At 37.2% G+C, this 13,298-nt stretch overlaps 1 protein-coding gene across 1 annotated transcript in view; it reads right to left on the bottom strand.

Annotated features, from left to right (window-relative positions):
- The window catches only part of LOC127640989 (RNA polymerase II elongation factor ELL-like), a 35,816-nt gene that overhangs the window by 22,220 nt on the left and 298 nt on the right, over nt 1-13,298 (bottom strand). The window contains exon 2 of the mRNA XM_052123725.1: nt 9,253-9,297. Coding sequence (XP_051979685.1) covers nt 9,253-9,297 — 45 coding nt within the window. The remainder of the gene's footprint in view (nt 1-9,252; nt 9,298-13,298) is intronic.

Genomic DNA, 13,298 nt, shown 5'->3' with positions numbered 1-13,298 from the left:
TCACTGGCTCACACACCACTTTTAATACTCCCACATGAGAGAATCAACAGGCAATGATGCAGGGACTATAAGCTACGGCGCTTCCAATCATCAATGGTGTTGTGACAAAAGCTGTTGATTTATGTTAGCAGTTACGGCTTTTTATATTAGGGTTTAATTGTTTGCCTGAAAGATTGTTGATGACCACAATGTTGCTGTTAAATAATTAAGACAGAATTCCTTAAGGCAGCATGCAGGATCTATACCAGTTGTTCTCAACTGGTGGGTTGCGAGCCAAAAATGGGTCACAGATCTGTACTGATAAGGTCACAGATAGCAGGGGGAAAAAAAACATGCCAACTACAAAACATATAATGCAATTAATAATTTAATAGTCAATAGTTAGGATGTCAAAATAAATTGGTTTAACATTTTAAGCAGGGAGCAGAAAACTCTTCCCATTAGGGTTTGTCATCGATATGGATTTCCTCATTTGATTGATACATTTTGGTATATTTCAGTTATAACGACAAATTCTAGGGCAATATAACACCACATAATGTTAAAAAAAAAAAAAAATCTATATAAAACAAATTAAAAATAGCTAGATTTATGTAGCTAAATAAGACTGAAACACAGTCTCTAAAAATAATATTAAAAATGAACAACAGTAAAACAAACTATACAGATCAAATGCCATTTCCTTTTATTTATTTCCGACATTTATAGAATAAATCAACAACCAAAATTTAAGTAATCTTTAAAGAAAAATATTGTTCCTGGGATTGTTCAATTATTTGCGATTAATTGGATAAATCTGGTAAATCTATATTTTTACCCAGCCCATATCTTTTGTTGTTGATGTGAAAAGTAGGGATGTGCACAAGTAATTGATTAATCGAGTACTTGTTCAGCTATAAATATTCGACTAGTAAAACACTACTCTAATATTGCAATTTGATTGATTGTCCTTTTACATCTTTGCCTGCTGTGGGCAACATTGAAACCGATTTGCTCACCTACACTGATGAGCCAAAACCATTGACCACTCACAGGTGAAGCGAATAATGCCGTTCATATAACAAGGCCACATGTCAAGGTCTGGGTTGATCAATATGTTAAATGCAGGAGAAAGGGCTTGATTGCAGAACGGAGTGACTTTGACAAGGGCAAAACTAGATGGAACTGGACCTTGGAGCAGTGAAAGAAGGTTGCCTGGTCCGATGAGTCCCACTTTCTTTAACATCACATGGACGGCCGTGTATGTGTTCACCGTTTACCTGGGGAAGTGTTGGCACCAGAATGACAAGTCAGTGGAGGAACTGTGATTCTCTGGGCAATGTTCTGCTGGGAAACCCTGGTCTGGCCATTCATGTGGATGATAATTTGACACATGCCACCTACCATCATTGCAGAGCAAGTAGACCCGTTCATGGCAATGGTATTCCCTGATGGCAGTGGCTTCTGTCAGCAGGATAATGTAAAACTGCATACATTGTTCAGGAATGACTTGAGAAACATGATTAAGAGTTCAAGTTATTGCCCTGGCCTTCAAATTCCCCAGATCTCAATCTGATTGAGCATCTGTAGGATGTGCTGGACAAACAAGCCCACTTGGCTTCACCTCACAACATACAGGACTTGAAGGATGTGCTGCTAATATCTTGGTGCCAGATCCCACATGCCTCAGAAGGTCTGTGCTGTTTTGGCAGCATGCAGAGGACCAACAGCATATTAGGCAGGTGGTTATAAAGTTTTGGCTCATCGGTGTAAATCTTGCTGTTAGTGTGGTTTATGCAAAGTGCTCATTTATTCATTAGAAAAACAGGTTAAAAAGTTGAAGGTTAAACTTAAATTCTAAATATAAAGTAATCGATTACTTGTTTTTTTGTGTGTTAAGAGTACTTGACTACAACATTACTCAAAATGCCCATCCCTAGTCAAAAGCCCCGTTCACACATGCAGAGATGGCTACACAAGTGACAGCAACCTCAGGTGACTTCAAGCGATAGTCACAGTATGCGTGAATGGGGATATTGGCTCTATATCAAATTAAACTCTTTGAGGTGTCAGATGAATTTACAAACCACAGTATATGTTCCAAGTGTTAAGCTGTTATACTGCTGTTAATGCATTTAAATGCTAACTTTCACATTCATGGCAATAATATAAAATGTTATGTTTGATTTCAAGTAAGGGTGTGCAGTGAAGCAATCCTCTGTATTTGTATCTAGACATATCACAAAATTAGATAGAACGACGGGGCTTAAACCGGTAATGCTTCAAAACTAAATTCCCATTTTAAATATTACTCATTACATTCATAGTTTCTATTACCAAAAAATGCCTTGTATATGCTTTTTCATAATAGCCTAATAATACTACTAATAAATAACACCACCAACAACATGTATTACAAATCTTTTTTTTTTTCTTACCAGAATAAGCTGAATTTGTAAGATACATTAATTGTGGATTCTCTTGGTATTTCTGTTATTAATATCTGTATGAAACAGAATTTTTGTTTGTCTGTGAATGTATAACAACGTTATTCTGGAGTCAAGCAAAATGTCAAGCACACCTTTTGCAGGGAATAATAAATACAAATTCAAACATTAAAAGAAATGTAAATAAAATCAATATAGTCTGCAAGTCTATCAGGATATTTTATGATAGGACACCATTATTTTATTCCAACAACAACAACAAGCTAATAATAAAATTACATTTATATAGTGCATTTCCTGAGTTCAAGAACACTTAACACTCAAATTTAGCACAGTTTAAAGGGAACATTTTTTTAAATAAAAGCATGAGCAGGTTACAGTTTCTTCATTTTATGGAGGGAGGAATATTCATGAGATGAATAGTCTACTCTGAGCATTTAAACCTTTACGGAGCATTTGTACTTTTTTCCCCCGGAATAAAGTATTAGAACATAATTGCTCGTGGATATAAATGTTGTCAGCTTTAAGAGATGGATAGATGGGTTCCGATGTGAAATCATCACTTCAAGTCAGGAATTTAACATTGCGCTCATGTTTAGGCTATTACTAAATATATGCAAATCACATGTGAAATCTTGATACATTAACTGACATTTTAAGAAGTGAAAAGTGTAAATTATGTGGTATCTTATTTAATGTTACACTTAACAAGCTCCAGAAGAGCACAATTACTAACGGTTACTTAATTTATCACCATTTACACAGTAATGTGGTAGTCATGGGTTGCCAATTGATGTCCAATGTAAAACATGGGTCCTTAAGCAGTTGGAAACAAGTTGCAAAACCAGTTGAGAACAACCACTGTTCTACACCACTTCCGCATTCTGAATTTCTTCAGAAAGAGCAAGATAGATGATAACTTCACTTTTTAGAAGTCTGCAGGGTCACTGACAGAAACAAAAACCCACAGGAGAGAGGAAATACTCTCAAAAAGGAAGCTCTCAAAAAAACAAAAACAAGACGCACTTGAAAGGATGACATCCAATATGATTAATGATCAGTGCAAGCAACCTCTGAAGGGGGGGAAAGAGACCCCTTTGCAGAACTGGACATTGCAAAACTGCAGCCAGAATCAAACTAAATCTAAAGCACTCAATTTATTTGTTTCACCAATAACCTTTCCCACTCACTGTGATTTAAGGTTGTTGCAAATCATCCCAAAAGTGTTCATTTCAGTGGCACTAGAGTCACCAAAAGGAATTACAAGTGATTTTAGAGGCATAGTCAGGATGTATAGTTGGGATGAACCATGGATGCACCTGCCCTTTGGATAAAAGGTAAAATTCTGAAGATGTGCAAATTTCAAAATCACGCCAACTAGTTACCAATAAAAGATTGATGGGCCTCCAAAAACCTTATGTTGTGTCTTGGAACATGTGCAATATTTTCCCACCCCTTCTGGGAAGCCACTGAAAGATTTCTAATGTGGCCTGGTTTCTCAAAACATGCAACAAATGCTCCAAAACGGCTATGAAGAAATACAGAGTTAATCCAGCAAGCAAAAAGGCAGCCTTATCTCAACACATGATGCAGTGAACCGTGAACATGCAGTTCCTGCACACAGCTGATGAGTCACCGTAAATGCACTCTGGTAGTGAATTCCTAATTATGAAACACTTCCCATAAATTATTGACAAAGACATTTTGGATAAAACATTGTATGTCCCACTTTGCATAAGCAGAAATACCAAGCATCTTCAACATCTACTAACAAAATATACCATTGGTATTACCATTGTTTTTGGACATGGTACCACGGTATTCTTTGAAGTAGATGTAAATTCCATAGTTTATTTTAAAAAAAATGGTAGGCCAAGACATGTTTTGCCATGTGTGATGTCAATTACGTAAAGCACCATCGTCTCTTGCCTGTTTCCAAACCGTTTGTAGCTAAGCAAGTTTGAATATGCAAAATTGCAATCAAGATTTGAAAGTTGCAGTAGATAAGTTGCACAAAGCTTTCATATGGCTTTAGATAAGGGCTGAGTATTGATACAGAGTTCAAGATTAGATATTGATTGGGTATATTTCAGTTATAATGTCCTTTTTGTTTACATATGAAAGAAATTCTCTCCCAGCTAATGCTGTTAATTAAACAAATGGACCTTTTAACTAGATACAATATGAAAATATACAATTTTACAAATTACATTTTATTAGTTTATCATGTCACATTGTAGCTTTTTAAAAAATGGAAAAAAAAAAAAAAAAAAAAATCAATAAATATGATATTGTATTGCATATATTTAGTTACATGTTTAAATGCATAATTGTTACTATTTAAAGGCATTTAGATTGATTTGTTGAACAGGTGTTTAAAAAAAAAATGACACTAAGGAAACCCGGCCTTTAAGCAGTGTCTGTAAATGAGTGCACGTTAATGAGGGACTCTCATCTGTGCCATGACAACAACTGACTGTTAAGAACAGAAGGAATTCAAGAGACATTATTCAGTGACAAATGGTCACGTGGATCTATATTATGCTACACAATTCATTCACTGGTTTAACATTTACCAGCCAGTTGCCAAATATATATTAATTATTAGTCACATAGCGTGAAATTTAATAGCAAATGCAAGTGATTTCCTCTCACTGTAGTGGAGGGTTGCACTAGAGTAAAAGTTCGATCTTGGGATTTATTGCGATGCATATGGAAATCAATATTTTTACCCACCTCTACTATAGATGACTTGAAATTAACAGTTTTAAATGGAGAAATTGTCATTTTAGGAGCTCCATATTGTCTGTTTCCTTTCACTTTCATAAAAAAAAGAAACGTTTTTCAAAATATCTTGTTTTTTTTTTTTTACTCATGAGTTGGATCTAAGGCAGAAGAAAATGCAAAAAAAAAAAAAAAAAAAAAAACACATTTCTGGGTGGGGTGTTGCTTTTAGATTTGGAAATGCACACCTATAAGACATCTTTTCTAATGACAAAACTTGTGGTTTACATTGGTCTACAAAAAAAGTTAAAATTGCATTTGTTTTTCTGCATGTTTACATGAGAAGATCTGTTCAAACGACTCAAGTGTTTAAAATCAGTCAAAAGCAGAAAAGCCACATTTTTCAACTAATTGGTCTTAAGGAAGCCCTGCATATTTAGGCTGGTTTCAGTTTCACCTGACCTCAATTGGACACATTTCTAAGAGGTTTATTTACACAACACCTGTTCTGGTGTTCAAAAAAGCAATACGGAGTGCAACGCAATGCAATACAGTGCAGGGGTCTCAAAATGCATTTTTAAAAATGTGACTATTTTTAACTTGACACCGTTTTAAAAACGAAATGCTTGTGGCGGGACCCAAAAAAACTAAATGCAACGTCCCATGACATCTGTCTGCTTGTGTATTTCTGTAGCAGTGGTAGGGTTGCCCGGTATACTGGTACTAACTAAATATCATGACAATTTTTAAACGGTACGATACTATCTTGTTAATTTCCATACCATAATAAAATAGGCTGCCATTAGCAAAATGTACCGTAATGAGTGTCTTGAAAAGAAACCAAAGAACATTGGAAAATAAAAACGTCTCAATATGGCCAAGTGTAAATAATATAGTCACATGCATCACAGAATGAATGATTTGTTCATGATTTCCTACATACATTGAAAAATTAAAATGTATGTCTGTTTAAGATTTAAACATTTTTAATGAGGAAAAACTTACTGAGTGCACATTTAACAATGCAAGACATTGTGATAAAAAGTGTAATATTCAAAGTAGTAGTAATAATACTCATAATAACAATATTATAATATTATTAGTATGATTATCTGTAAGCAATATCACAAAAGCTGAATATCAGTACTGAATATCAGCATGTAGAGGTTCAGTCATGGCAGCCTAATTCAAGGCATAATTTATCCAGTTATTTTGTCAACAATTTTCAGTGTAATTTCATAAAAAAAAAAAAACAAACAAAAAAAAAACCAGTTAGTATCAATACCGAGGTACCAGGGCTGGTATCGTATCGAAGCCAAAATTTTGGTATCAGAACAACTCTAAGCAGTGGTGATTTAAAGGGAAGAAACTCACTTTTCCAAGAGAGTTTTTCCATGCAATTTAAGATAATAAAGCTAAAAGCATGTTAAAGCACTGGCACAAAAAAGTAGTATCAAGATAAACTAAAAATAAAATTGACTAGTTGGCTTTTTGAAAACCATCGTTACTCTGATCTGAAAAGCAATGTGTGTTTGTAGGGATGCACCAATGTTTCGGCCACCGATACTTGTTGGCCAGTTATTGACCAAATTAAAACTCTCAGCATATCAGTAATAAGCATGAAAATGCAGAAATGAAAAACAAGGGTTGGCACTCCCAAGAACATATACAGGTCCTTCTCAAAAAATTAGCATATTGTGATAAAGTTCATTATTTTCCATAATGTAATGATAAAAATTAAACTTTCATATATTTTAGATTCATTGCACACCAACTGAAATATTTCAGGTCTTTTATTGTTTTAATACTGATGATTTTGGCATACAGCTCATGAAAACCCAAAATTCCTATCTCAAAAAATTAGCATATCATGAAAAGGGTCTCTAAACGAGCTATTAACCTAATCATCTGAATCAACTAATTAACTCTAAACACCTGCAAAAGATTCCTGAGGCTTTTAAAAACTCCCAGCCTGTTTCAATACTCAAAACCGCAATCATGGGTAAGACTGCCGACCTGACTGCTGTCCAGAAGGCCATCATTGACACCCTCAAGCAAGAGGGTAAGACACAGAAAGAAATTTCTGAACAAATAGGCTGTTCCCAGAGTGCTGTATCAAGGCACCTCAGTGGGAAGTCTGTGGGAAGGAAAAAGTGTGGCAAAAAATGCTGCACAACGAGAAGAGGTGACCGGACCCTGAGGAAGATTGTGGAGAAGGACCGATTCCAGACCTTGGGGGACCTGCCGAAGCAGTGGACTGAGTCTGGAGTAGAAACATCCAGAGCCACCGTGCACAGGCGTGTGCAGGAAATGGGCTACAGGTGCCGCATTCCCAGGTCAAGCCACTTTTGAACCAGAAACAGCGGCAGAAGCGCCTGACCTGGGCTACAGAGAAGCAGCACTGGACTGTTGCTCAGTGGTCCAAAGTACTTTTTCGGATGAAAGCAAATTTTGCATGTCATTCGAAATCAAGGTGCCAGAGTCTGGAGGAAGACTGGGGAGAAGGAATGATGGTCTGGGGTGCCATGTCAGCTGCTGGTGTTGGTCCACTGTGTTTTATCAAGGGCAGGGTCAATGCAGCTAGCTATCAGGAGATTTTGGAGCACTTCATGCTTCCATCTGCTGAAAAGCTTTATGGAGATGAAGATTTCATTTTTCAGCACGACCTGGCACCTGCTCACAGTGCCAAAACCACTGGTAAATGGTTTACTGACCATGGTATTACTGTGCTCAATTGGCCTGCCAACTCTCCTGACCTGAACCCCATAGAGAATCTGTGGGATATTGTGAAGAGAAAGTTGAGAGGCATAAGACCCAACACTCTGGATGAGCTTAAGGCCGCTATCGAAGCATCCTGGGCCTCCATAACACCTCAGCAGTGCCACAGGCTGATTGCCTCCATGCCACGCCGCATTGAAGCAGTCATTTCTGCAAAAGGATTCCCGACCAAGTATTGAGTGCATAACTGAACATAATTATTTGAAGGTTGACTTTTTTTGTATTAAAAACACTTCTTTTATTGGTCGGATGAAATATACTAATTTTTTGAGATAGAATTTTGGGTTTTCATGAGCTGTATGCCAAAATCATCAGTATTAAAACAATAAAAGACCTGAAATATTTCAGTTGGTGTGCAATGAATCTAAAATATATGAAAGTTAAATTTTTATCATTACATTATGGAAAATAATGAACTTTATCACAATATGCTAATCTTTTGAGAAGGACCTGTATTTCATTATTTTAACATTCTCACATTAATGCAGAAAAATCAGTGCACAGTTGTGAAAGCAACACTTACCTATAGACTACATGATGAGGGAAACCATCCAAAATACTTTGAAACCAGCAGATTTTGACTTCAGATATATTAGAAATGAGATATATTGGAAATTATTTATTGTTAGAACGGTGTTAAAAAAAAAAAAAGCCTTTGTACCTAATTTTTCATGCATTCCTAAGTAAAACCGTGATCTAATGACTAAATAAGTGGCAAAAAATCAGTATCAGTCTATAGGTTTTTGTTCAAATGGGCATCAGCCAAAACATTTCATATTTTGAGTGTGCATTCCAAAGTGCTTTTTTTTTTTTAACTTCAACAAGGGCCACCTTGAAGGAAATCCATTTTAAAGCTGCTGCAATATTTGGTGCCCAATGCTACAGTGGAGCGTGAGCTCAGGGCTGACTGAACGGACTGACGTTGGTCACTTCCTGTCTTGTCTGTGGAAGGATACTGACCGCCAGTCTTTCAGGATGTTTTGAAATCAGCTTCCCCTTCTACCTAAAGGTAGCTTGCCTGGTATCCACACAGATTGCCACAAATGACTAGGGACTGCTGATGTTGTAATATTGAGGATATTGTGGTTGCCATCAAGGGTGACTGTGCAGCAGAAGTCATCACTAACTTACTGCATTCCTATTACCAAAACAAACCTCAGGGGGAGTTCCAGATTCACAGGAGGCCATGATGCAACATGACTATCAGGGTTTCTAGTGGTTAAGGGGAACATAACCACCACAATACTACATAAACATTTAAACAGGCTGAGGGTACAACTGAAGCCAACCCCAACATAAGGTACAAATTAAAGAGTTCACTCACCCCTTGGTTTCCTGTGAATCTTATTAGTGGTTGAGCAGTCAGGCCCTGTGAAAGAAACAAAATACATTAATCATGTGACAAAACAAAATTGCAGTATAAAAAATAAAAAGTGTCTGAGCTCTTTTGAAAAAGGAAAGATCAAAACTGAAATCATTTTGGAAGTCTAGCGTGACCTCAAAAAAGGGGAATCAACCAAGTGCTGCATGATCTGCACCCAAAAACAAGCATGGTGATTTTTCATTTATCAAACATAGTGCCTACAAGTGCAATAAGAGAATACTTTAGAGGTAATTCCTAACTTCAGAAATGTGGCATCTTTCCCAATGTAAAGAGCTTTAGATCACGCAAGAGCACCGTTTCAATAGCATCCCAACAGACCAGTGTGTGAGCGCAAAGGGGGGTGCAATATAGCAAGGCCAACAAATCAGCCCCATGACACTCAGACTATAAACACTTGTTTCAGCCTTTACACTCTTATAACATTTAAATACACCATTCTGTACAGGTTCTGTAAATACAGGAGCTTACTACATGCGCCCTTGAGCAGACTACTTGAAAACATGCCTGTCAAAGGCTGAGATACTGAAATATTACCAAAATTTTAATTTTATTCTAATAATTTAAAGAAATCCTCGCTGCAATTTCTGAAGTCCATTTCACAAATTTGTGAGGCAAAATTGAGCAATGCTATGGCCAAGTTGTCGCAAGGGCTCATGGGCGTATCCTTAAAGGATGCAAGTCAACTGGAGCCCCATCGTTTCGTGAGAGGTGCAAGGAGATAGGCAGGGTGTCAGCTTGGGAAGAGTTGTCATATAAAAGGCTAGGCAATATGGATGTGTTCATCAGGTGGTGGGGCAGATATTTGGCCTTTTTGGAGGGCTCTCGGAGAGGGGCAGAAGAGGAAGGCAGTGTTGTTTTAAATGTGTGTTTTAGTCTTTGTTTTTGAACATACTTTTTAATTTAATTTTTTATTGTCTGTTTGTGTCTGTTGGTCAATTGCATTTGACCACTGGGGTATCAGTTTGTGTTGGGTGGTTAACGTACGGGAGGAAGGGTTAAAAATATGTGATTCCAAATATTCTGTTATTTTTTTTGTGTGTGTATACACACATACACAGGTTCCTGTGAAATGTAAGCTTGTAGTACCACCTGTTTACATTAGAGTGCAGTAAGTGAAATTTCAGCTGTATGAGCAACGCACAAGTTTATACAGTGAAGATAACAACACTTCAGTTGGCAGAACACCACAAACATGCGTTACGTTCAAAACACGTGGAGCGCAAATGCGAACTAAGAGATCTCAAGATATAGATAGATATATATAGATAGATATAGATAGATATATATAGATAGATAGAGATATATATATATATATATATATATAAAAATATTTAAATATAACTATGTAGAATTATTTCATCATTATATATTGAATTATTGTTAAATGAGGGGATTTCTCAGCAAATATTTGTACATGCGATTAATTAATCGGGACACCATTTAATTTTAATTGACAGCCCTAATATATATATATATATATACACACACAGGTCCTCCTCAAAAAATTAGCATATTGTGATAAAGTTCATTATTTCCCATAATGTAATGATAAAAATTAAACTTTCATATATTTTAGATTCATTGCACACCAACTGAAATATTTCAGGTCTTTTATTGTTTTAATACTGATGATTTTGGCATACAGCTCATGAAAACCCAATCTCAAAAAATTAGCATATCATGAAAAGGGTCTCTAAACGAGCTATTAACCTAATCATCTGAATCAACTAATTAACTCTAAACACCTGCAAAAGATTCCTGAGGCTTTTAAAAACTCCCAGCCTGTTTCATTACTCAAAACCGCAATCATGGGTAAGACTGCCGACCTGACTGCTGTCCAGAAGGCCATCATTGACACCCTCAAGCAAGAGGGTAAGACACAGAAAGAAATTTCTGAACAAATAGGCTGTTCCCAGAGTGCTGTATCAAGGCACCTCAGTGGGAAGTCTGTGGGAAGGAAAAAGTGTGGCAAAAAACGCTGCACAACGAGAAGAGGTGACCGGACCCTGAGGAAGATTGTGGAGAAGGACCGATTCCAGACCTTGGGGACCTCGCGGAAGCAGTGGACTGAGTCTGGAGTAGAAACATCCAGAGCCACCGTGCACAGGCACCAGAAACAGCGGCAGAAGCGCCTGACCTGGGCTACAGAGAAGCAGCACTGGACTGTTGCTCAGTGGTCCAAAGTACTTTTTCGGATGAAAGCAAATTTTGCATGTCATTCGGAAATCAAGGTGCCAGAGTCTGGAGGAAGACTGGGGAGAAGGAAATGCCAAAATGCCTGAAGTCCAGTGTCAAGTACCCATAGTCAGTGATGGTCTGGGGTGCCATGTCAGCTGCTGGTGTTGGTCCACTGTGTTTTATCAAGGGCAGGGTCAATGCAGCTAGCCATCAGGAGATTTTGGAGCACTTCATGCTTCCATCTGCTGAAAAGCTTTATGGAGATGAAGATTTCATTTTTCAGCACGACCTGGCACCTGCTCACAGTGCCAAAACCACTGGTAAATGGTTTACTGACCATGGTATTACTGTGCTCAATTGGCCTGCCAACTATCCTGACCTGAACCCCATAGAGAATCTGTGGGATATTGTGAAGAGAAAGTTGAGAGACGCAAGACCCAAAACTCTGGATGAGCTTAAGGCCGCTATCGAAGCATCCTGGGCCTCCATAACACCTCAGCAGTGCCACAGGCTGATTGCCTCCATGCCACGCCGCATTGAAGCAGTCATTTCTGCAAAAGGATTCCCGACCAAGTATTGAGTGCATAACTGAACATAATTATTTGAAGGTTGACTTTTTTTGTATTAAAAACACTTCTTTTATTGGTCGGATGAAATATGCTAATTTTTTGATAGGAATTTTGGGTTTTCATGAGCTGTATGCCAAAATCATCAGTATTAAAACAATAAAAGACCTGAAATATTTCAGTTGGTGTGCAATGAATCTAAAACATATGAAAGTTTAATTTTTATCATTACATTATGGAAAATAATGAACTTTATCACAATATGCTAATTTTTTGAGAAGGACCTATATATATATATATAAAAATCAAACAGTTTAGTGTAAAACTGAATAAATGTGCTAACAGAATATAAAAAAAAAAATTCACATGTTAATGAGTTAAATTTCAACAGATCTATATTCCAATTAGGGATGTTAATGATTAATCAATGATCGATTATTTGTAATTAATAATTGGATCGAGTAAGCTTATGGTCTGTCAATGTTTTATTTCAGCACAAATGGGTTCATAATGCCAGAAGACAGAGATAAGACTGACTATATACAGTCATCCACTGCTAGAGTGTGCACTACCATGTATACACAGCTCTTGAAAAAATAAGAGACCACTGCAAAATTATCAGTTTCCCTGGATTTACTATGTATGAGTTTGAGTAAAATTAACATTGTATAATTCTATAAATTACTGCACTTGTTGCTGGAAAAATTCAGAGTAAATCCTAGAGACTATTGTGCGTGAAAATCCCTTGAGATCAACAGTTACTGAAATACCCAAACCAGCCCAACTGGCACCAACAATCATGCCACGTTCCAAATCTAAACCCCAGCTGCAGTTTGCCATTCTTTTTGTAGGTCACTTGATGTCATCCTACGGTTGCTTGAGTGACATTCAAATGCGTGGTGGTCATCCCGGTCAGTGGAGAGTAGTTTTTGCCCTCAACTGGTCTGTAGCTTTGCTGTCCCCAATGTCTGCTGCTTGGCCTTGTTCTTATGAACCGCCGTCTTAGAAACTTTAAGGATGGAAGCAACCTGATGCTTACTGCATCCCTCTGCCATTAAAGCCAGAATTGAACTCGTCTTTTCCTCACTGAAAACGTTTTTGGCATGGTCAATAGTCTTTTGTTTTTTTCCAATTTGTGAAAGACCTCTGTTTGGTCGGGAATGGAGGAAGCTGGAGCCGGATGCACATTCAACAAATTTTAATCCAAACACCACACCAAACTAAACGAACAGCTTCAAGACA

This window comes from Xyrauchen texanus, chromosome 50, assembly GCF_025860055.1.
Source record: "Xyrauchen texanus isolate HMW12.3.18 chromosome 50, RBS_HiC_50CHRs, whole genome shotgun sequence".
Classification (NCBI taxonomy): Eukaryota; Metazoa; Chordata; class Actinopteri; order Cypriniformes; family Catostomidae; genus Xyrauchen; species Xyrauchen texanus.
The sequence above is the reverse complement of the archived record's forward strand: the minus strand, read 5'-3'. Positions and strand labels throughout refer to the sequence as shown.